At 47.6% G+C, this 21328-nt stretch overlaps 1 protein-coding gene across 1 annotated transcript in view; it reads right to left on the bottom strand.

Moving 5' to 3' along the window:
* MAP1S (microtubule associated protein 1S) overlaps positions 1–21328 on the bottom strand; it is a 65155-nt gene that overhangs the window by 5533 nt on the left and 38294 nt on the right. Inside the window, exons 5-6 of the mRNA XM_085639002.1 lie at positions 16635–20139; positions 8087–8325 (exon numbers count right to left, since the gene is read on the bottom strand). Coding sequence (XP_085495128.1) covers positions 8087–8325; positions 16635–20139 — 3744 coding nt within the window. The remainder of the gene's footprint in view (positions 1–8086; positions 8326–16634; positions 20140–21328) is intronic.

The following is a 21328-nucleotide window of genomic DNA, read 5'->3' as shown; positions in this document are numbered from 1 at the left end:
AACATTTATAGTCCTTGCTGTGAGAAGTTATGTATTTGAAAAAGACTTCTGCCTGGTTAGAAGTGCTGTGCACAGACACAACAACATATGTGGTAAAGTACATTAACTACCAACTGCTCCTTTCAGGTGGTAAACATGCATTGTTCAGAATGCACAGTGCAAAGACAAATGGGCTGCTATCTACTGATTCAATGGAGGATTCTCCAAACACCACGAAGGGTATGTTGGCTAGAACACCAGAGGGACAGCACTACAGAGGGCAGGATACAATCAGGCAAAAACCACTCCAGACCCCGCAATGCTAAGGCAACTATAGGTGTTACACCATTCTTGCAAGAACACAAGACCAGACATGGTCTAATCAGAGGTCGTATGTGCCCTCCCTGAATACACCTTATCAATGTAGCTTCCAGCTCTAATAGGGGTTGAGAACGAACCAGAAGACAGCCTCCACTTTTTATTCAAGTTAGAAAAAAAGCATTTTCAAAGGCAAAGCCAGTAGGTCTGGCAATCACAAGTAGGTCATTTTTTACCAGACGAGCAACAGGAAAAAAAATAAGGAATATGCTACTTACCAGTATGCATCTGTTCTTGGCATGTAGAGCTGCAGATCTACACACTTTTACATAGATCGCCATCTGGTGTTGGGCCCGGATGTTTGCAGTTTGTTTTTCCTCTTGGAAAGTCTTTGGAAGTCACGAGGTCGGTGACTCCTACTTTGGTTCGTATTGCGCATGGGCTTCGGCTCCATCCTCAGATTTTTTCGCCAGCAGGGAAAGATGGAGCGTAGTAATAGTAAAGAAACCCATGTGTGTTGTATCTAAATAAGATATACTGGAACGGATACAGGTAGCTGGGTGGGCGTGTGTAGATCTGCAGCTCTACATGCCAAGAACAGATGCATGCTGGTAAGTAGCATATTCCGTTCGAGGCATATGAGCTGCAGATTACACACTTTTGCATAGACTATATAGCAGTACCCAACACTAGCGGCAACCACCGGTATCCGTTGCAGTGGTTTGGAACAGTGTTTTTAGTACAGCCTGGCCTACACTAGCTTGTTGCTTGGTTTGCACATCTACACAGTAAGGTTTTGTGAAAGTGTGCGGTGTTGACCATGTCGCTGCTTTGCAGATGTCATCTAATGGTATGTTCCCTAGAAAAGCCATAGAAGCCCCTATCTTCCTTGTAGAGTGGACTTTAGGGGGAACAGATAGCGTTCATTTTGCTTTGTGGTAGCAAATCTGTATGCATTTTACAATCCACCTAGCTATCCCTGATTTAGAAATAGGGTTGCCATTATGTGGTGGAGAGAAAGAGACAAATAGCTGTTTGGTCTTTCTGAAAGGTTGTGTTCTTTTGATATAGTAAAGTAAGGCCCTTTTAACATCCAGTGTGTGTAGAGTCCTTTCTGCAACAGTTTGAGGTTGTGAGAAAAAAACTGGTAATTCTACCGATTGGTTCAGATGGAAGGGAGAAATGACTTTGGGTAGGAATTTGGGGTTGGTGCGGAGTACAACCTTGTTCTGATGCATTTGGAGAAAAGGTTCCTGTATAGCGAGTGCTTGTATTTCACTAACCCTTCTAAGGGAAGTGATGGCCACCAGAAAAGCTGTTTTCCATGTGAGAAATTGCAGCTCACATTTATGCAACGGTTCGAAAGGCAGTCCCATTAGCCTTGTGAGAACTATATTTAAGTTCCGGACAGGTGAGGGTGGTACCCTGGGTGGAATTACTCTTTTGAGGCCTTCCATGAAGGCTTTGATGGCAGGTACCCTGAAAAGTGATGGGTGCTGTCTGTTCTGTAGGTAAGCAGCAATTGCTGCGAGGTGTAACCGAAAGGATGTATATGCTAGGTTACACCTTTGTAGAGGGAGCAAGTAACATGTGATGTATGGATACATCTAGAGGGTTGATTGTGTTGTTATGGCAGTAAACAACAAATCTTTTCCACTTTGCAGCGTAGCATGCCCTAGTAGTAGGGCGTCTAGCTTCTCTGATAATGTTCATGCAATCAGGGGGAAGGTTAAGGTATTCTAGGACCTCAGGAGCCAGATCGCAAGGTTGAGTTGAGCTGGGTCCGGGTGCCTGATCTCTCCATGGTTCTGGGTTAGGAGGCATGGTGAGAGGTGTAGCTTTTGGTTTGGTACTACCGAGAGTTCTAGGAGTGTGGTGTACCACGGTTGTCTGGCCCATGTTGGAGCTACCAGGATGAGCGTGAGGGAATGCTGCTGTAGCTTTCGCACCACTAATGGAATTAGTGGGAGAGGTGTAAAAGCGTACGCAAATTTGCCTGACCAGTTCATCCATATCGCATTGCCTTTGGACAATGGGTGTGGGTATCTGGCGGCGAAGCTTGGGCATTTTTTGTTTTCGTGGGTGGCGAAGAGGTCTGAGGATGCCCCCACTTCTGAAAGAACGGGTGAAGAACCTGTGGGCGAAGTTCCCATTCGTGGATTTGTTGTGTTTGTCTGCGGAGCAGATCTGCCATGGTGTTGGACTCCTGGGACGTGTTGGGCCAGGAGAAAGATTTTTTGCGTTATTGCCCATCTCCATATGCTCTGTGCTAGTTGAGAGCTGTGGAGTGTGTGCCCCCCTGTTTTTGAATGTAGTACATGGCAGTCATGTTGTCTGTGCGAATGAGGACTGCCTTGCCTGAAATCTGCGTGTGAAAGGATTTTAGGGCTAGAAAGATAGTCAGTAACTCCAGATGGTTGATGTGGAGTAACTTTTGGTGCGGCGTCCATGTGTCCTGCACTGTGAGATGTAATAGTTGAGCTCCCCAGCCGGAGAGCGATGCGTCTGTAGTTAGGATTATTTGTGGAACCGGGTCCAGGAACGGTCGTCCTTTGGGAAGATTTGTGGTGTTCCACCTCTGCAGAGAGCGATGGGTGCGACCGTCCACCAACACCAGATCTGTCAGTTGCCCCTGGGCCTGGTTCCACTGGCATGCTAAGCACTCCTGGAGTGGACGCATCTGGAGTCTGCATGAGGCACTATGAAAATGCAAGAGGCCATCATCCCTATCAGTTGCATAAACACTCTTGCTGGGAGAGAATGTTGAAGCATGAATTTTTGACGTAGGGCCTGGATGCTTGCAATCCTGGCAGGATTGGGATAGGCTATGGCTTTTGAGGTGTCTATGGTGGCACCGAGGTATTGCTGTGTGTGATGGTATCAGGTGGGACTTGGTGGTTCACCGTGAAACCTAGCTGTTGAAGTAGTTGGATTGTAGCGGCGGTGTGGTGTACACATTGGTTGTAGGATGTGGCTTTTATTAGCCAGTCGTCTAAATATGGGAAGACGTGAAGTGCTGTCTTCTGAGGTGTGCCGCCACTACTGCTAGGCACTTGGTGAATACCCTTGGTGCGCTTGTGACCCCGAACGGGAGCACCTTGAACTGGTAGTGTTGCCCGTCCACCACAAATCGGAGGTACTTTGTGAGCATGGTGTAGGAATGTGAAAGTATGCGTCTTTCAAGTCCAGTGTGGTGAGAAAGTCATTCTGGGAGAGGAGTGGAAGAACCTGTTGAAGGGTTACCATGTGAAAATGATCTGAATGTATGTAAGTGTTTAGAGGCCTGAGATCTAGAATAGGTCGTAGAGTCTCGTCTGTTTTTGTCATCAGAAACAGGGAGTAGACCCCTAAATTTTGCTGATTGATGGGGACTTGCTCTATGGCTTGTTTTTGCAGGAGGGAGATTACCTCCTGTTTTAGTAACGAGGCATGTTCTTGTGACATTGGGTGTTGCCTGGGTGGAATGTTTGGGGGGGGTAGATGTTATTTCTAGGCAGTACCCTGAATGAATAATTTGGGTCTGTCTGAGGTGATGGTCTCCCAGACGTGAGGAAATTTTGTAGTCTGCCCCCGTCCGGAGTGGGATGGTCTGGAGGGAGCGGGGGAAAGTCATTGGGTAGGCGGTGTGGCAGAGCGGGCGGTATTTGTTTAGCCTCTGCCTATATTATTATTGCCTCTATAGCCGCCTCTTTGATAAGCCCTTGTGAAGGTGGACTGAGGAGTGGATTTGTAGGACGTGGATGCGCTATCTAAGGAGTAGCCTCTGCCCGTGCCCCGAAAGGAAGTGCGGCGAAAGGAGCACCTAGGAGTGTGTGACTGTAGGGCTCCCATAGATTGCCGTATCATGTCTTTCTTCATCTTCGAGGGCCTCATCAACCTTTGGACCAAATAAATGTTGATCAAATGGGTGGTTTAATATGGAGGCTTGTACCTCAGGTTTAAAGCCTGAAACGCTTAGCCAGGCGTGGCGACGGAGGAGGACACTGGTGTTTATGGCCCTGGAGGCTGTGTCTGCCGCGTCTAGAGGTATTAGTTATGGTTTTTCCCTCTTGAATCAATTCATTAGCCCTATTTTTGTATTTTTCAGGGAGATGGTGCAGGATGGTTTCTAGCTCATCATAATGCGCTCTGTCGTATCTGGCCAATAGCGCTCGAGTGTTGGCGATACGCCATATATTGGCAGCTTGTGACGCAGTGCACTTCCCCCAACGCGTCTAGGAGCTTGGACTCTGTCAGGTGGTGGTGCTTCGCCTGACGCCTGAGAATTTGATCTCTTCCTAGCTGTAGATACCACTAAGGAATCCAGTGGTGCAGGGCCTTTAATTTAGGCAGGATCTGTGGGGGCGGCTTTATATTTTGTCTATGCGTGGGTTGAGGACCCTAGCCCTGACTGGGTCTTTAAAAACCTCTGGCGCATGTTTTATTACCCCCTTGAGCATAGGTAGTATAGAAGTAGACCTATGTGCGGTATCAAAGGTGTCTAGGAGGAAATCTTCCTCTACTGGGTCAGTATGTAGCTCTACCCTGTGATAATGTGGCGCCCTCTGTAGTAGGTGGTGAAAACCTAACGAGTCTTCTGGTGGGGATGGCCTGGATGGATAAAGGTCATCCTGTGGGACATCTGGGATGTCCAGATTGTTATAATCATCCCATGGGTCTGGGGATCCAGTAGGGGTGGGGTCTTGTGGCACATCTGCTGGATCATAGTAAGGGTCTCCTTGATCATCATGGTCTGGAGACTGGGTCGGAGAGCGATGAGGCAGGAGTGGAGAAGGTGGAGGGGGCGGAGGGTGGAGGAGGTGGGGAAGGCACTCTGAAAGGGGAGGTAGCACAGACCTTCCTCTTTGGAGGTGGAGCTAGTTTGTCCAAATGTCTCTTTTTTGAAGACCGTGTCAAATGTCCAGTTTTTGGATCTTGGTAAGTGTCTTTTGCAAAGGATCCGGCATGAATAGTTCTTGAGACACTGGTTGTTCGGTCGGCGCAGAGGTTTTCGGGGCAGACGGCTTTCTAGGCTTGTCTGTGCTGTGCTTTTTTGGAACCTCCGATTTTTTGTTCGGTGCCAAGAGAGGCTTCGGCACGGGAGTGTTGGCGCCGAGGGCCTTATGGTGTTTGGTCGGCACAGAGAGACCGGGTTTCGACACAGAGGGCTTTGGTGCTGAGCTCGGTGTGGAGGCAGATTTTTTCTTCGGTGCCGAAGGGTGTTTTTCGGCACCGGTGGTAGGCTGGCTCGAGCCCGAGCTGCCAGAAGGCTTATTAGGCTTCTTTACCGGGCCCGAAGGTGGGGTGTTAGAAGCAGTGTCCTTGGTCTTGCCTAGGCTCGGAGGCGAAGGCGTGACCGAAGCCTTTTTGGGTGTTGGCGTGGGTGTGGGAGGGGGTATAGTGCCAACGACCCTCTGCGCCGGGGTGATATCCTCCACATCGGAGTCGTCTGCTTCGGAAGCACTGACTAGGTTGTCTTCTTCTCTGGTGTGCTGCTGTCCCGGAGCTTCGACGTCGTCCCCGAAGATGTCGACTGGAGCGGAGGTCGAGGAGTGCACCATGTTGCGTCTGGCCCTTCGATCTCGAATAGTCTTTTTCGACCTAAAAGACTTGCAGGCGGGACAGTCTCGAGCCTCGTGTTCAGGGGAGATGCAGAGGTTGCACACCTCATGAAGATCGGTGTGGGGGGAATTTGGACCCACATCGAGGGCACTTCTTGAAGGGAGTTCTTTCCATCAGCCGAGATGGGCCCGAAGGCCGCCGTCGACTGGAATCGAAGAAATGTCGAAGAGAAGGTGATTAAGATGATTTGTATCTGAAGAATCCCGATGAACGAGAATTTTGCGTCGATCGTTGAACTGGAAAAGTTCGGAACCGGAGCGCGAAGTATTACATCCGAGTCCGATGGCGGAGAAAAACAATCTGAGGATGGAGCGAAGCCCATGCGCAATACGAACCAAAGGAGGAGTCACCGACCTCGTGACTTCCAAAGACTTTCCAAGAGGAAAAAACATACTGCAAACATCCGGGCCCAACACCAGATGGCGATCTATGCAAAAGTGTGTAATCTGCAGCTCATATGCCTCGAACATATATAAAAGGAGTGTCAAAGCGGCTCAGGAAAACTAGCATCTGGCAATGGGCAACCCCTCCTTGTCGGGCAGCTGTACAGGTAAAGTGTCCGCATTCACAGTACAGGCGAGCCAATGGATGACTAGGGATGGGCCCACTGCCCCCCACTCTGCTGGTTGGGGGGGGGGGGGGGGGGATTACCTCTCCACATCTATATCTTTTTTACCCCCTTAAAACATGACAATGGGGGGGGGGGGGGGGGGATTACCTCTCCACATCTATATCTTTTTTACCCCTTAAAACATGACAATGAGGCGGTGATTAGGATCACTGGAGCGCTGGCTTTTCTTGTGTAGGGATCTTTACACAAGGACCATTTGTAAGCAGGCCTGTGACCGCTGCTGTGCACCAGCCCCGAATAATGAATTGTAACAGCAGGGAGCTGAAAACCGTCCTTTTCACGTTTGCACTAATGGTGTTGAAGAAAATAAAGTACCTCTGATGAGGAAATAATCGTAGACTCTCTCGGTGCCGTGCAGACTGGTTCGTTGGTGGGGACCGTGCAGGGTTTTTTGCTGCATGTGTGTATATGAAACATCTCTAAAAAGAAGCTGCTATCAGTAAACAGTCTGAAAGTTAAACTAATTAGGTCATTTGAGAACTATAGGGTGGGGAGCTTTCTAGGTTAGTACGGGAGAAGCCCTATCCATGGAGTTCTCAAATAAGAGGGTGGGGAGGCAGCGAGGCTTTGAGCTACTGGCCTATAAACTCACCAAGTTGGCATTTGCATTGACAACCGTAGCCAGGGCTTTAGAAAGGGGTTAAGCAGGCATCTGTCTGCATTTGCAAAGATGGGAGGACATGGCAGAAAATACAAATAAATGCAATTAGAGTTGGCCTCTTTCGGCTAGCGTGGAGCAACAGATAACTAAAGAGATTCTAGATTTGCATGTGCACTGCCACGTTATAGCTCAGTGTCGAACTGTAAGTAAGGACTTTGATGCTGCCGGAACAGCGCATACCGCACTATACTAAACTCAACAAAAGTAAATCGCTGTTAAAAATGAATTAATAAATAAAAATGCAGAGGGTCGCCTCAGTCTGAAACATCCCCTCAGTTAGACCCCACAATTCTTCAACCTTTGGATTGTTCTGATGCAAACTTGAGTTGTTCAGTTTAGATGTGCATCCCAAGTCGACCCTCAATCTCTGAAGGCAGCCGACACATGCATGTAATATCAAGTGGTATGGTTTCAGCCCCCAAAGAAGCCGAAAGGTTGAAACTGGGGTTGTCACGTCTGAAACAAGTTGAGAAGCAATGCCTGTGCCATCCGTGCACCATGGCTAGCACTTGCAACAGTGCATCAAGCACAGCAAAGAACACAATGTTGCAGCTCTACAACTGCTTTCCAATGGCCTTTGGAGAACAAAGCCTTCCTTTTGAAGCACGCCTACAACTGTCATGTAGAATTCTACGTTGGGCCTGGTTACTGCTAAAAGAATTGAGTAGCCAGCTCTACCAGACTGCTTCCTGGAAGTTACACACTCCTAGTAGCGGTTAACCGATTGTTATATAGGAAGGTCTAGGATGAGCTTACGTGGTCACTAAAATTAGTCTACAAAATCTGCATGCGCTCAAACTAAGCTCAAAGCTTTTAACTGCTCATGCGCGAGAGATCGACACTGCCAGGTCTCCGCGCGGTCGCACAAGGTTAGTGTACGGCTAAGGAAAACTTACGTGCATTTCCAGACCCCAGAGTCCCTTGGCCGCCAGGAGCGCATCTAGGAGAGGTCGCGTAGCACTTTCCTTCAGCTGGTCGTCTCCACTGATCACGTAGGACGAGGCCCGAACTCGCCTGAAGAACTCCTCCTGCACAGTCTGGACGCTGAAACCACTGGGGATGTAGGCCAGATCCACATACACTGGGGGGCCTGGGGGTGGGCTGGGAGGCACCGCTGACTTGCTGCCAGAGGAAGCTGAAAGGAGTCAAGCAGTTTAACAACTGAACCAAAACGGCACAAGCACAGTAGCCCTGGAGACACCACAAGGCTTCAAGCAATTATCTGACCTTCAGGGAGGCAGTTTAATGACTACTCAATCCATCACAAACTACCCACTTTCTACCCAATAAACATTCTGCTAACCAAACCCATGTGCATCTATGCTGTGCAGCACGCATAAAATGACCATATTTCTACAACCGCCAACTCCTAGGCACATCTCATTTGCTCTAAAGTCGAACATTAACACTGCGACGCGTACACTCAAAACACTGCATCATTTACAACATACAGAGCAAGGCAAGTTAGATCTCCACAGCCATTAATGTCCCAAAATACAAACAGGACACCGAGGCATCACTTTCAGTTATAGAGTACAACGTACACACTAAGGAATCTAAGGAAGATTGAAAAATGTGCCAGATCATGGATTGTTCATTACAGATGAAGGAGCGGCTGAGCAGAGGAGACCAGGAGCTTCTTTAAGTGAAGGATCTACCCTTTCAAACCAGTGTGCCCCACAGCAGCACTGGAGTCATCCTCCACCGTCTATTACTATTGATCAACTTCATTAAACCTTCTACAGTTCGAGCACAGGATCTGTGTTCTTCAATCAACAAGCGGAGTGAAATGATCGGGCATGTCCCTCATTCACACCACTCAAACACAGCTCAGCTCTTTGTTTGTTGTGGGAGATGACATTGCCTCTTTCATTGGTCCAAACAGGGCCAAAATAACCTTGCACTACAGGTTTAGTTCTGCAGTGTGCAGGACCCTTTGACATAGTTTGTTAGCTCATCCAATCCCGGTCCAAGGACACTGGAACAAAAAGGACTCGCTGCCCTTGAAATGCCACCACCGCCCGGAACCCTCCCTTTACAGTAAACTTGTTGAGAAACAGATGAGACTTCTGCTGGACCAAGAGGGAGCCCGATGGACCGAGAGAGAGGCCCGACGGAAGATTCTCCTGGGAGGAAGAAGCTTCCATTACCCTCTCATCCTGCGGCTCAAGTGTTAGTTCACCGGAGCTTACATCCATTTTCATAAACAGGCGCACGTGGACTAGACTTTAATGCAACTGGTCACTGGGATTCCTACAGATTAGGTGTAGTTTTTGTAGATGTTCCTCCTGTATCACACACTTCTAAGCACTTGGAATCAAGTAGCACCAATCATTCCCAGAGGTGCGTTTGTATGGCTTCCAGCTACTTCAATTGGAAGTAGAATTGCAGGGGTGAAAGTGTGAGGATGCACTGCACACATTTATGCTCCTCTAGACCTGGTGAGGTTCTTACTTACAACACACATTTTGATGTTTCCACGGGTCCAAAAGGAAACTGGTAGCTTAGTAATGGAGCTTTCAAGGGCACCAGGGCCCTTCGGGGGTCAGTATCCATCTAAAGGACACTGGAGAACACAGTAGGCATGTTTCCGTGGACTATGTAGAACACCACCACAGCCTACTTCAGAGGCTGCAGTAGTCCTTATGGCCATTGAAGGCCTATTCTTACACCCACAGGCCCCCTCTGGTCAGGGTGGAAGGGGGTGGTTGGAGAAGGAGTCTGAATTCTTACCATGGGTACCAGGAGAAACCATTACAGGCTAGTGAAGAGCGGCGCTGAGAGAGAGTAAAGCTGCCGGCAGAAGCAAAGAAACAGGAAAGCAGTGGATGAATTAACTACAGGATGAGATTGGCAGTAAAAACCTAATGTAATACAGAGAGCGCAAAAAAACAATGGTGACAAAAGCACTTTGGGAGACTACAGGAACAAATGACAAAAGGGGGCAACAAAGTTCTCTGGCAGAGGGAAGCAGGGAAAGCGTGGAGCAAGGAAAACATCTTAGAGGAGTTTAAGCAAGTAGCGACATAAGGCAGAGTTCCTGAATGAAGTTTCGCTGGGTGCTATAAAGAGGCACATGGTGGAGCCAACAAAGGACGAAAGTAGACGAGAGAGAACAGGCTGAGCTTCTCTTAGCTTTGAAATTCTCATGACACACAATACACTACCCAACGCTTTCGCAGCGCCCTCTGCATGGATGTGAGAGTTTATGCTTTACATTCATCATCATTCATTGCTCTGCTTAAATTGGTAAAAAGTAAATACAGAGCAGGGGTTGCTTTCACTGCAACACAAAACCCCTGCAAGACTGCTACTGCCAGCTGCATGCAGCAGGATACGAAGGGATGGATAAAGGTGGGATGAGCAAAAAGGATGCAGGCCCAGGAAACCATCCTGAAGGAGAAACAAAGGACAAATTTAAGGAAATGGGAGCAGGATGAGGACTCCTGAGTAAGGGACAAGCAAAGGATACCAGAAACATCTTACTCAAATGCCCACTGAACTGTTATCAAGACGCAAATTAATAAGGAGGTTGCATTCCTGACTGTAAGATAACTTGGTCATAGAAACAGACTCTGGTGGAAATGTGCAATCAAAATGCACACATTTACATCAGCTTTCTAAAATATTAAAGCACAAATTCAAAATATCCTTTATCTTGCAAATCCTACCAAACAGTCAATTGATAACATTTCTGCTCTAAAGATTGCGAGCAGCCTGCAAAGCCGCCTCTCCTACATTTCCACTAGAACCCCCTCCTTTTCAAACAATAAGACTGCTGTTTACCTCCAAAACCACCAACGGCTTCCTTACACGATTATAGCTCTCTGCATAGCTGGAGGCCCCTATTTTAGAACCAACTTCACGGGACAGATAGAACCTTACATTAGGCAACCCAATATAAGATTAGATCAGGTAAAAGGCTGCGCAAAAAACGTGCACACTGCCAAACAGAATGTGCATTGCACAGTGCAAGTCACTCCCCAGAATCCACCCGCTCCACTCAGCCGGCTGAGGAGAGACCTTGGGGCAGAAGCCAGATTTTAAAGGGGAAACATGAGCATGCAGATTCTCTATACATAGAATGGGATTGTCCATATACAAGTAAACACAGGCAAAAGTTAATCAGAAGGTATCTAATGACTGAGTACCCCATAACACTGGGATCCCAAGAAGTCCTGGATGGAAGAGGTTCGGCACATGCCCACAGGAGTGAGAGACCTCACCAAACTAGCATTACTACTCAGGAAACATACTGCTACGCAGTGTGGGCGGGGACCCACGAATAAATGTGCCAATTGGCTTTAAGACCTTACATAACACAATGTGCAGTTGGAAACATGCACACAATTGCCGCCAGCCTCTTCGTGCCATAACATTTGAGGCCATTAAAAAGCCACCTACTTCGATAGGTCAATAGCTCGGGGTATCCAGAGCCATCAACATGAATGATGGACTGGTTGTGCACTATACTGTAGGCATGCACAGCTTATATCGCTATCTGTAACCATGTGCCTGTTGGAACCTGGTTATTTTTCTTTTTACAGGCCACCTATTGTGCCAATCTCTGGTCTCTAACATGCATGAGCGAGAGACAGAATCATGGTACGTCTGTACATGATCACAAGATTAAATCACGTGAACTGATGCTTAGCCTACTTGCAATCACCCCTGTTCCGACTCTTAGAAGACAGAAAATAAAATCCATAGATAGGATAATCAAAACACACACACACACACACACACACACACGGTTGACAGCAATGGAAACACTAATGTTTCTCCGGAGGTAAGAAAGTTTTTTACACTTACTGTGTAATCTTCTGAGTGTAACATGTATGGAAGTGGATTCGTGTGCTCTGCCTACTGCTGCCATCTACTGGTGGTCTGAGGCGTCCGCAAATAGTTTTTCTTCAAAGAAATCTTTCGAGTCAGGAAACGTGCTCGGACGCCTCCTTTGTTCACAGTGTTCATGGACACCGAATGCATTGGATTGTTCTCTTGTAGAGGAGGTGACGGTGTGCGTGGAGCGCTGAGCACGTTTAGTTTAGTTTACCATGAGCATTATGAAGGGTAAACTGAGCAACAAACAAGAGAACTGCGATCATTGCAAGCTTCTGGGGAGATGGGCGAGAGAGCATCAATCTACAGCGCCACATGCTACAAGCCGGCGCTTCCAGGGTATGCAACATTCTCCATTCATAGCAGGCATGGCTGTAAATACACATGATGTGCATGGACTATAAAGCATTGCCCACCCTAAGTGGTGGCTAGTAAGTAAATAATGCAGAGGTTTGTAGCAAAGTCCTTAAAACGGTCTGGCTAACCAAAGCTAAAATGTCCATGCAGTGGCGCTTGATGAATGCGAGCAGTCCGGGCCAGGCTGCTGCTCTGCAGGTATCAACAAGCAGAATGTTCCGAGAATGCCACGGTGGTCCCTTTTACGGGCAGGTGGAGTGTGCCTTTTGGAGGAGGGGGTAGATTAACACCATTAGCTTTGTGGTAACAAGTTTGGATGCTTTTGGACTACCATATCTTGCTACCCCATGCTTTGAGATGGATGACCTTTGTGAGGTTTCAAAAAGTCTGGACAGACTACAGGAGGGCTTGGGCCCAGAAATGTAATAGAGAATAGCTATTAACATCTATACGAGTAGATCTTTCCGCGACTGAATCTGGTTGTGAAAGAAGGCTAGAGCTCCATAGTCGGATTGGGGTGAAAAGGGTGAAAGTGAATGAATGGTTCTTGTAAGGGGAGAGCTTGCAGATGCGTCTCAAACTTATGGCTATTATGAAGGCTACCTTGTACGGAGAGAAGTGTAAAGGATGGGAGTGTAAAAGTTCAAAGGGCGACTCCATGAGAATCGGAAGCGGAAGAACTATATTAAAGTCCCACAAGGGGGCAGGAGGTGTTCGAGAAAGTCTGAAACCCTGGAGTGCTAGGATTCTAACGAGGTATGAATGAGCCATGTTTCGACCGCAACTTGCCACAGTGGTTAGTTGTAGGCGAGGCGTGACTTCTGCAGGTGTAAAAGATAGCAGACTAAGTCCCACACATTAACCTTTAGGGGTTCTTGGAAATGCAGTAGAGGATAGCCTTTCTTCTGTGCCACATTACAGGCTTGTATGATAGACCTATGTACTTCCCACAAAAGGGTAATTAACTCCTTTGGGAGATTTAGATAGTCAAACTCTTAGACCTCATGAGCCAAACTGCTAGGTTGAACGGTCTGCAGTCTGGCCGTGTCTGTCAGACAAAGTGTTGCCTAAGTGGCAGCAACTTGTGAGGACTGATGGGATATTTTCAGGATGAGCCTGAAGTACCACAGCCGCCTGGCCCAAGAGGGAGCCACCAGTCTGAGCGTCAGCTGTCCGTACTCCTTTCATCCCCACATACAAGAGAAGTGGATGAGGAGGCAAAAGTTCCCAGACCAGTTCATCCATAGTGTATTGCCCACCGTCTGTAGATACCGAGAGGTGAAGTTTAACCATTTTGCATTTGCAGGGCAGCAAACAGGTCTACTTGTGAGGTTCTCCAATGCTGGTAGCACTTTTCATAGGACTTGCAGATGGAGTTTCCACTCGCTGACTTGTAGATGCATCCTAATGAGCAGGTCTGCAAAGAAGTAGACCAGGAAGCATGCGTGCTGCCCTGGTTCTCTAAATAGTACGTCTGTCAAGTTGTCCATCATGGGGATGACTACATTCCCTCGAATGATCTCAAGGAAGGCTTTGAGGGAAAAGTGAATAGCCAGAAATTGAAAGTAACTGATGTGGAGGCCCTTGTGCTGAGCAGTCCACCCCCCCAGGCAAGGTTATGGAGTCAAGATGTGCGCCCCAGCCGGCGAGAGGCGTCCATGGGAATTGTTGCCAGTGGGATAGGGTCAGAGAAAGAAGTGCCCAGCAGCAAGTTGTTCCACCAATGCAGAGAGCAGCGAGTTCCGGCCTTTACTGTAAACTCTGAACATTGCCGCATGAGACACTCTTGTAGGGGGCGAATGTGAAGCTTGGTGTGGGGTACGCCAGACACAAGGCCACCAGCCCTGGTGGAACATCACGATTCTGTACAGGAGTGGATGACTGGGCTGACTGAAAGAGGCAGCAGCTACTAGAACACCAATATTCATGGTTGGTTGGTCTGGCTTTCCCAGTAGCTGCGCTTGACACAGATCCCAGAAAAACTTGGATCTGGGAGGTGGGTCTTGAGGGGCACATATGATGAATACCAAACTCTGGAGCATGACCACCACAGCTTCAGGGTGGGCTAGGCATTGATGCCTGCAGCCGCTCTTGATCAGCCAATCATAGGTGGGAATACAACCGATGCTAGGTACTTGGTGCACCAACTTGAGTCACGCTACCATGAAATGAAGTATTTTGAATTGGTAGTCATCTCCACTTACCACAAAGCGCAGGTTATGGTGATGGGCAGGGAGGATAGATATGTTGAGGGAGGTGTTGGTGGTTGAGGACTGTCAAGTAATTACTTTTCCAGAGCACGGGAAAGTCGTCCTATAAACGTTCTAACAGCATGCATTAGTTTAGCCGCTGGAGGTCCCAGATAGGCCTGCAGGGAGCATTTCTTTTTGGGAAGCGATGTCAATGAGAGATGCCCTTTCCTTGAGGGTGTGGGGGCACTCTATAGCCTCTTTGCAAAATAGCGCTTCTACCTCCCCTTCAAGAAGGCGAAGGGCCCTGCTGCAGACGGGTCTGCGGAGTCGAATGATGAAAGTCGAGAGATTCTAGACACTAGCCCTGGCGAACAGCTGAAACCCACAGGTTTTATGTGATTAATTCCCAGGGAGAGAGGAAATCTCATTCTCCACAAGTGACGTGGTCTTGTTGAAAAGTATGTGGGACGAATCACTGCTTAGAGGTAAAAGCGCTTTTACCAGTGCCACCTACCCTTCGTGATTTTCTCTGTATGTACCACAGGAAAAAACCCGGCCAGCCTGCAGGTGAAACGTGTGCTGCAGTCTTTGGAAAGACTGTCTAATCTGGTGATGTAGTCTTAACTCCATGGGCTTTTTTTTACAAAAGGAACCTTGTGTAGTTAATGTTTGCAAAGCACACAGACTTGGCAATTATTGTTCCTTTTTTTATCTTTGACAAACAGGGGGCCAAAGAGGCCTTCCAGCAAACAATTAATGGAGGAGATGCTGGTGGACTTCAGATTTGAGGCAGAAGATGCAAAATCAAGCAGGTTGTCTGAGAAGGTGTCATCGGTGGGCCACTGTCTATGGGCTGGTAAGTAATCAATGGCGTCATATTGATAGCTTGGATCAGAAAAAGGTGTGCGAGAATCCCTCAGTGGACTCTGCTGGCAGCTGCACTGCCTGGACGCTATATAGGCCTGCATCAGCATCTGCTTTGGTGCCAAAGTGGAATTCTTCAAATATGTCTAGAGTCTGAGAATGACTGAAGGTACACTTTGAGAGGAGTCCAGTTAATTTTGGAGTGGGAGGCAAGGCAGAACTCCTTGAAGGAGTCACTAATAGGTGAGAGGCACATATTTCAAACATGGTGATCCAACCGCAGACACTTAGAATTGCACCGGGGCAATACTGGAGGGGTGTTCATTCCATCATTCTTTTACAACCTGCATTTGCCGGTGTCTATGGGCACGGGGAGCCTCCCAGTGTCCAAGGCATGGAGCTGTATTTACCAGTCCTCTGAAGCAGACCAACAAAGTCATGATAATGTGGACTTCGAAAAGCATTGGTATCAAAGTTGAATAATGTTGGGTTAAAAAAAAAAAAAAATTTAAAAAAGTGCATGAAACAACTATGGAGCTCTCGCTTACTGTGTGTGAACCAGATGGGAGTGGAGGGGGCACAGTCTGAGATTGTCAGTGCCCATTCACATGGTGGACCAAAAGAGAGGTCACAATGCATCTCATGACTTGAAAGACTTCCTCTGAAAAATAAACTTGCAAAGACCAAGCTCAACAACTGATGGCAGAAGTATCTATAGCCCCACATACTACACAGCGGTCTACCTGCTTTTACATTTTAAAGTACTTCGAGTTACCAGCCCTGCATCTAATGGCAGTCTTACCAGTGGTTAGTGTTTTTTTCCATTACAGTGTGTATCAGCAAAGCGATCACCACCCCACCCCTCAAATAGGAGGACCTCAAATTCGGATCATGGCGCACACCTTTCAGTGATATTATACAATCAACAGTTGGTACTTAAAGGAGGAAGTCTCAATCCAGAAGTAGCAAGAGTGTGTTTAAAGCGAGTACTAAAAACAGATTAATGACTAAGCTCGGGGAGAGATCTAAAACTATGAAAACAGGCTGTCTTATTAAGAGGGCAACAAGAAGTCTCAAGTTCTAGGCTACACAACTGTGCAGCAGACTGAGAGGATGAAGGCAGAGAGCAGAGCATTAATTCTAGGCTGGTACCAGCATTATATATATATAACAAACGAATGGCATTTACCTGCGGAAACCGGACGTCCAGTAGTAAGGGAAGATTTAGCCCCACCAGCCTTGCTTGCATTCCTAGCAATAGGCTGTGTCTTGGGATCGGCATTCAGTCGAGGAGTCTTCTCAGGGTGCTCGGCTTTGCTACCGAGGGACAGCCTAGAGGGCCGGTCACCCCCTTCTCGGAATGGAGTTTGTAGAGTTTTACTTTTGTTGCCGGCTGATTGTTTAGAGTGATCAGTTTTGGGCAGAGTGGCGGATGAAGGTTTGGATGAGTTTTTTTTCCCTGAATCAGTCTTCACATTTTTTGCCTGCTCGGTTTGTAGTGCGTCGGGATCCACCATGCAGATTCCAGGCTGCGGAGGCAACGGGAGCGGATCCTTCATGGGTGCTGGCGGTGGGTCTTGAGACCTGCCGGAGGAGGACTTAAGCAGGTTATCTGAATCATCATCAGAGTCCAAGCCTGCATCAGCTGTGATCGATGGGCAATCCTCCGTTCCCGGAGGAATATCTGAATCAGATATGGTGGGCAGAGACTCGCTCACAGAAGTTGGAGGTGTTTCATCGCCTAGCTGTCTTTTACTCACAGAAGTCTTTTGCCCCTTACAATCATCCAAAGGCTTGGCCAACTCCTGAGAGAGGTCACTGTCATTAGACTGATCCCGGGGACTCAAGTTCACAGAAGGAGAGATTTCAGACTTTGGGTGTTCAAACTCACAAGGCGATACTAGGCACAGGTCAACTTCATGGGGAGAGTTGGAGCGAGGCCGCGCTCTGTGCAAAAGAGGCCCATCCAAGCCATCGGCATCACGAGTGGCACTGTGAGATGATCGTATTGGCAATGTCATCCCGCTCTTACTCGCCAGGGCCTCCTGCTCTGGCGTGACACCATCTGAGTGAGGCCCACTTCCATCTTCTAGGGAGGATTCACTCACAGGTGGAAGGACCTGCTCAAAGGATACAGACAAAGACTCGTCTACTTCAGTAGAGTGCGGCGAGCCAACTTCTGCAGGAAGTGAAGGAGTTGTAATGGTCGGAGATATATCTGGCATGTCATCTCTGAACGGACTTAATAAGAGACATCCCGCTTGCTTACCTTGAGAAGAGACAGAGCTGTCCCGAGAAGACTTGGGGCCACCAAAGACACTACCATTCTCTGACGTTCTACAGAGGTCCTGAGTGAGGTCATCCTTATACAATGAGCAATGTTTTTTTTCCTGTCCAAAATGGTCTGTGGGAGACTGATGAAAGGGTGTGTCCCCGGTAGTCACCAAGCAAGAGCTTGTTGGGGAAACCATTTCCACAGTCTTCTCCTCCAAGTTCCCATACAATTCATCAGCAACGTCTTGGAAAGTATTCAGCATTCCAACTTTCATGCTTTCCAGGGATCCAATAGTGGGCGGAGTCAGATCCAAGCTCACAGCGCGATCACTTTTAGGCGTCTTTGCTAAGGGGGAGGGGGGACAGAGGGCTTTATGAGGACTAAGTTCCAAATGTCTAAACCGGTCTGGGCTTTCCATTTCTTCATTGCCATTTTGGCCACAGATGTCACCATCAAGGGCACCATGATGGCCTGAAGCCTCTTGTTTTGTATGTTCAGATTGACCATTGTCTTGGGGCGAATGCTCTGCCTCGCTTTCTGTAGTGGCGATCCCTTCGTCCGTAGATTCCTCACTTGTTTTCTTTACATCAGACGCTGCTGTTAGTCCTCCCTCCTCCTCTTTCAGCATCTCCCAAGCACCAGTCATGTCCTCAGGGGATGATGTGGCAGAAGTGGCACCCTCACCTCCCTGCCCTTTAGCATTTAAGGGTGGCAGAGGAGGATCGACTTTCTTTTGTGGCTTGGATTTTGTTGTGCCAGACGCCTTGGCTGCTGGTGTACCTTCTTTCTTAAGCGAAGGATAGTTTTTTAGTGCTCCAGTTTTTGCAGGTGTCAATTTTGAGTCACCTGGAGCAGCAGATAAAGGCTTCTTCAAGTCCCTAGCAGAGGGCTTACCTACTTTCTTGGAGTCGTCTTTGGCTTTTTCCATAGTAGTATCCTTTACCTGTGGCTTGATGTCTTTCTTTAGGTCCATCTTGGACTCCTTCTTAGGTTCTCGTTTGGCATCCTGACTGCTTTCTTTCTTTACGGGCTTCTCCTCCCTCTTGACTTCCTTCTTCTCTTCCTTCTTAGCCGCTAGCTTCTCTTTGGAGAGTTTTGGGCGGACGTCCTGCCTAGACTTTTCTTGCGTAGCATCTGGATTAAGCTTGGCATCTTTCGCCTTGTCGCTCACCCCCGTGTGAACATTTTCCTTCATAGTACCATTTGTCATAGCTTTGGCCCTCTCTTTGGCTGGAGTTTTCACTTCTTTCCTCTCCACTTTGAGAGGCTTCTCTTTAGGAGCTGCAGTGCGGTTATCTGTGAGACTCAGTTTCGAGGCAGACTTGAGGCTCTCCTTACTGTCAGTCCTTTTCGGTTTCAGGTGCCTCTCTCCGACCACAGATTCCAGGGCATCTAGATCTCTTCGAGCCACCACGGGATACTTCAAGAATTCTAAATGCTTCAATTTTTCAAGACCTTCAAGAATCTTGTTTTGAGGGGTGCACCCTGGGAACAAAACTCTGATTATTTGCTGAGTGGGGTTTGCTGGGTGCCAGACCATGAGCACACAGGCGGAAGTCAAGCACTGTAAAGGGAGTTCCTGCCCTTCAGACACCCCATTACCACTCCAGTGCTGCATGAACATTTCCAGTTCTTTGCTGCCTTGCACTGGGTTTAACACATACATTTCCAGTCTTCCAACCCCCATCTTTTGTAACAAAATCACTGGCTCTACCACAGCACTGTGAGCCCGTATGATCGGCTCAGCCTTCATGCCCAGTTTATCAAGGTACTGCAACGTTAAGCGAACTTCATCACAACTTTTCAAAACATCTGAACTTTCTTCCACATTTTTCAAATTCTCAGGGACATTAAGGAACATTACGCCAAGTTCGGGCGAGATCAAATTTTTCATCCAGTCCTCATTGCTCTGAGAGCCCTGAGAGGGATCTTCCTCGAGCTCAGCTATCTTCCTCTGGAGCAAACTGTTAACACCCCGTAAGCTGTCCGTTCCAACGTGGGTGACTAAGATCGAATCGAGCCGCTCCAAGTGTCGCACAAACTTCCAAAAGGCAGGCTTGGGACTGGACCCGCCATTTATTAAAACATTGAATCCATTCACAGCAAAGAAGGTGGAATCCCCTCGTCCACCAGGGAGGATGTAGCAGCACGGTTTGGTCATCTTCAAAAAGCCCACGTTGGGAGGGGGCTCCAGCATCTCAAAGAGGGACTGGGGCTCCAGAGATTCAGACAGGTACTCCGTGAACTCCTGGAGCCCCTCCATCTCAGGAAGAACAGGAGGCGGGTTGAACTTCAGCTCAATGAAGTCCTGGAGGTTGTGCTGGTGTAGATCGGAATCCTTCCAGTCACCAAAGTCAGGACAGGCGACGGTCAGGCTCACTTTGGCACAGGGATCCGCAGAACTCAGCAAATCTCCAATCTTGGACCAAAAAAAAAAAAAAAATTAAAACGTTGCACAACAAATACATTCCATACGACACGGTGCAGAAAGTCAATATAGCACATGTGGAACAAATATTTGTCCACTTTACAAAATAAGAATACATCTTCATGAGTAATAATCTCATCTACTCACTCTCCACTGCCAAGAAACATTCTCAATATAAAGAACAAAAAGATCCAGAATTTAAACCCACGTTCACCTGAATTAATAATACAATGATTTTCAGTACAGCTTGCAAGAACAGTCTCACATGCGGGCTTCACAAAAGGCTTACTACAAAATAAACACAGTGTGCTATAGTTCTATTTACACAGAGCTTTAGCTGAAGCGCAGCGTGGGAGACTGCTGAACTGGAAGAGTGCTGATTTGTAGCACAGCCTCCACGGGGAGTAGTCCGGTGTTGTGCATGAGTGACCTGCTGGATTGGTGCTTTTATTGGGACTTCTGTTACAGATCTTGTGCATGTAGCGAAAGGAAGCCTTACAAAAGATAGAACACATTCACGTCACATTAATTTATAGCAGTGTCCGATTCACAGGTGTGTATTAGTTGTGTGACCTATGTGGGAACTGCACTGGCATCAGGTGCGATAGGTAGTGGACTGCAGTCTTGTGTGGTTGCTCTCACTAAATGAAGTTGGAGTTGAAAGTAGTAGAGTAGGACGCCTGCGCATGTGGTCGTGGCTACCCTCCTATACCGAGCGATGGTTCTGGCCTGGGACTGAGCGACAGACTCACAAACGCAGTGGATTACCAGCAGGGCACATGACTGGAAAAGTGCCACAATGCAATTCAAGGTCATCTGAGGGGTTCCATGCCCAGTGTGTAATTATAACTCCCAAATTGTTAGCACAGACGACTTCAAAGTGCACCACTTAGCTTGGAAGCTAGAAATTAGTTGCCAAATAATTCTCATTTTGACTGAGATTATTATTATTAATATTTTTTTTAATTTAAATTGAGACAGTGGCAAGTTACATTATGAATGGATTGTTTGAACACAAGCAAACGTTCTTTATACTTTCACAGATTGTAAACAGCAAAGAGAATCGTTTTGCAAAAAGTTATATTTTTCCACTTTGTCAGAGCTCAATTACTAAGTGGTTTTAATTTTTCGAAGAGGCACCTACTTTTCTAATGAAGAGATCGGAATCCTGGGTGGACTA

The sequence above is a fragment of the Triturus cristatus genome, chromosome 12 (genome assembly GCF_964204655.1).
Source record: "Triturus cristatus chromosome 12, aTriCri1.1, whole genome shotgun sequence".
Taxonomy (NCBI): domain Eukaryota; kingdom Metazoa; phylum Chordata; class Amphibia; order Caudata; family Salamandridae; genus Triturus; species Triturus cristatus.
This window is presented reverse-complemented; position numbering and strand designations above follow the sequence as displayed.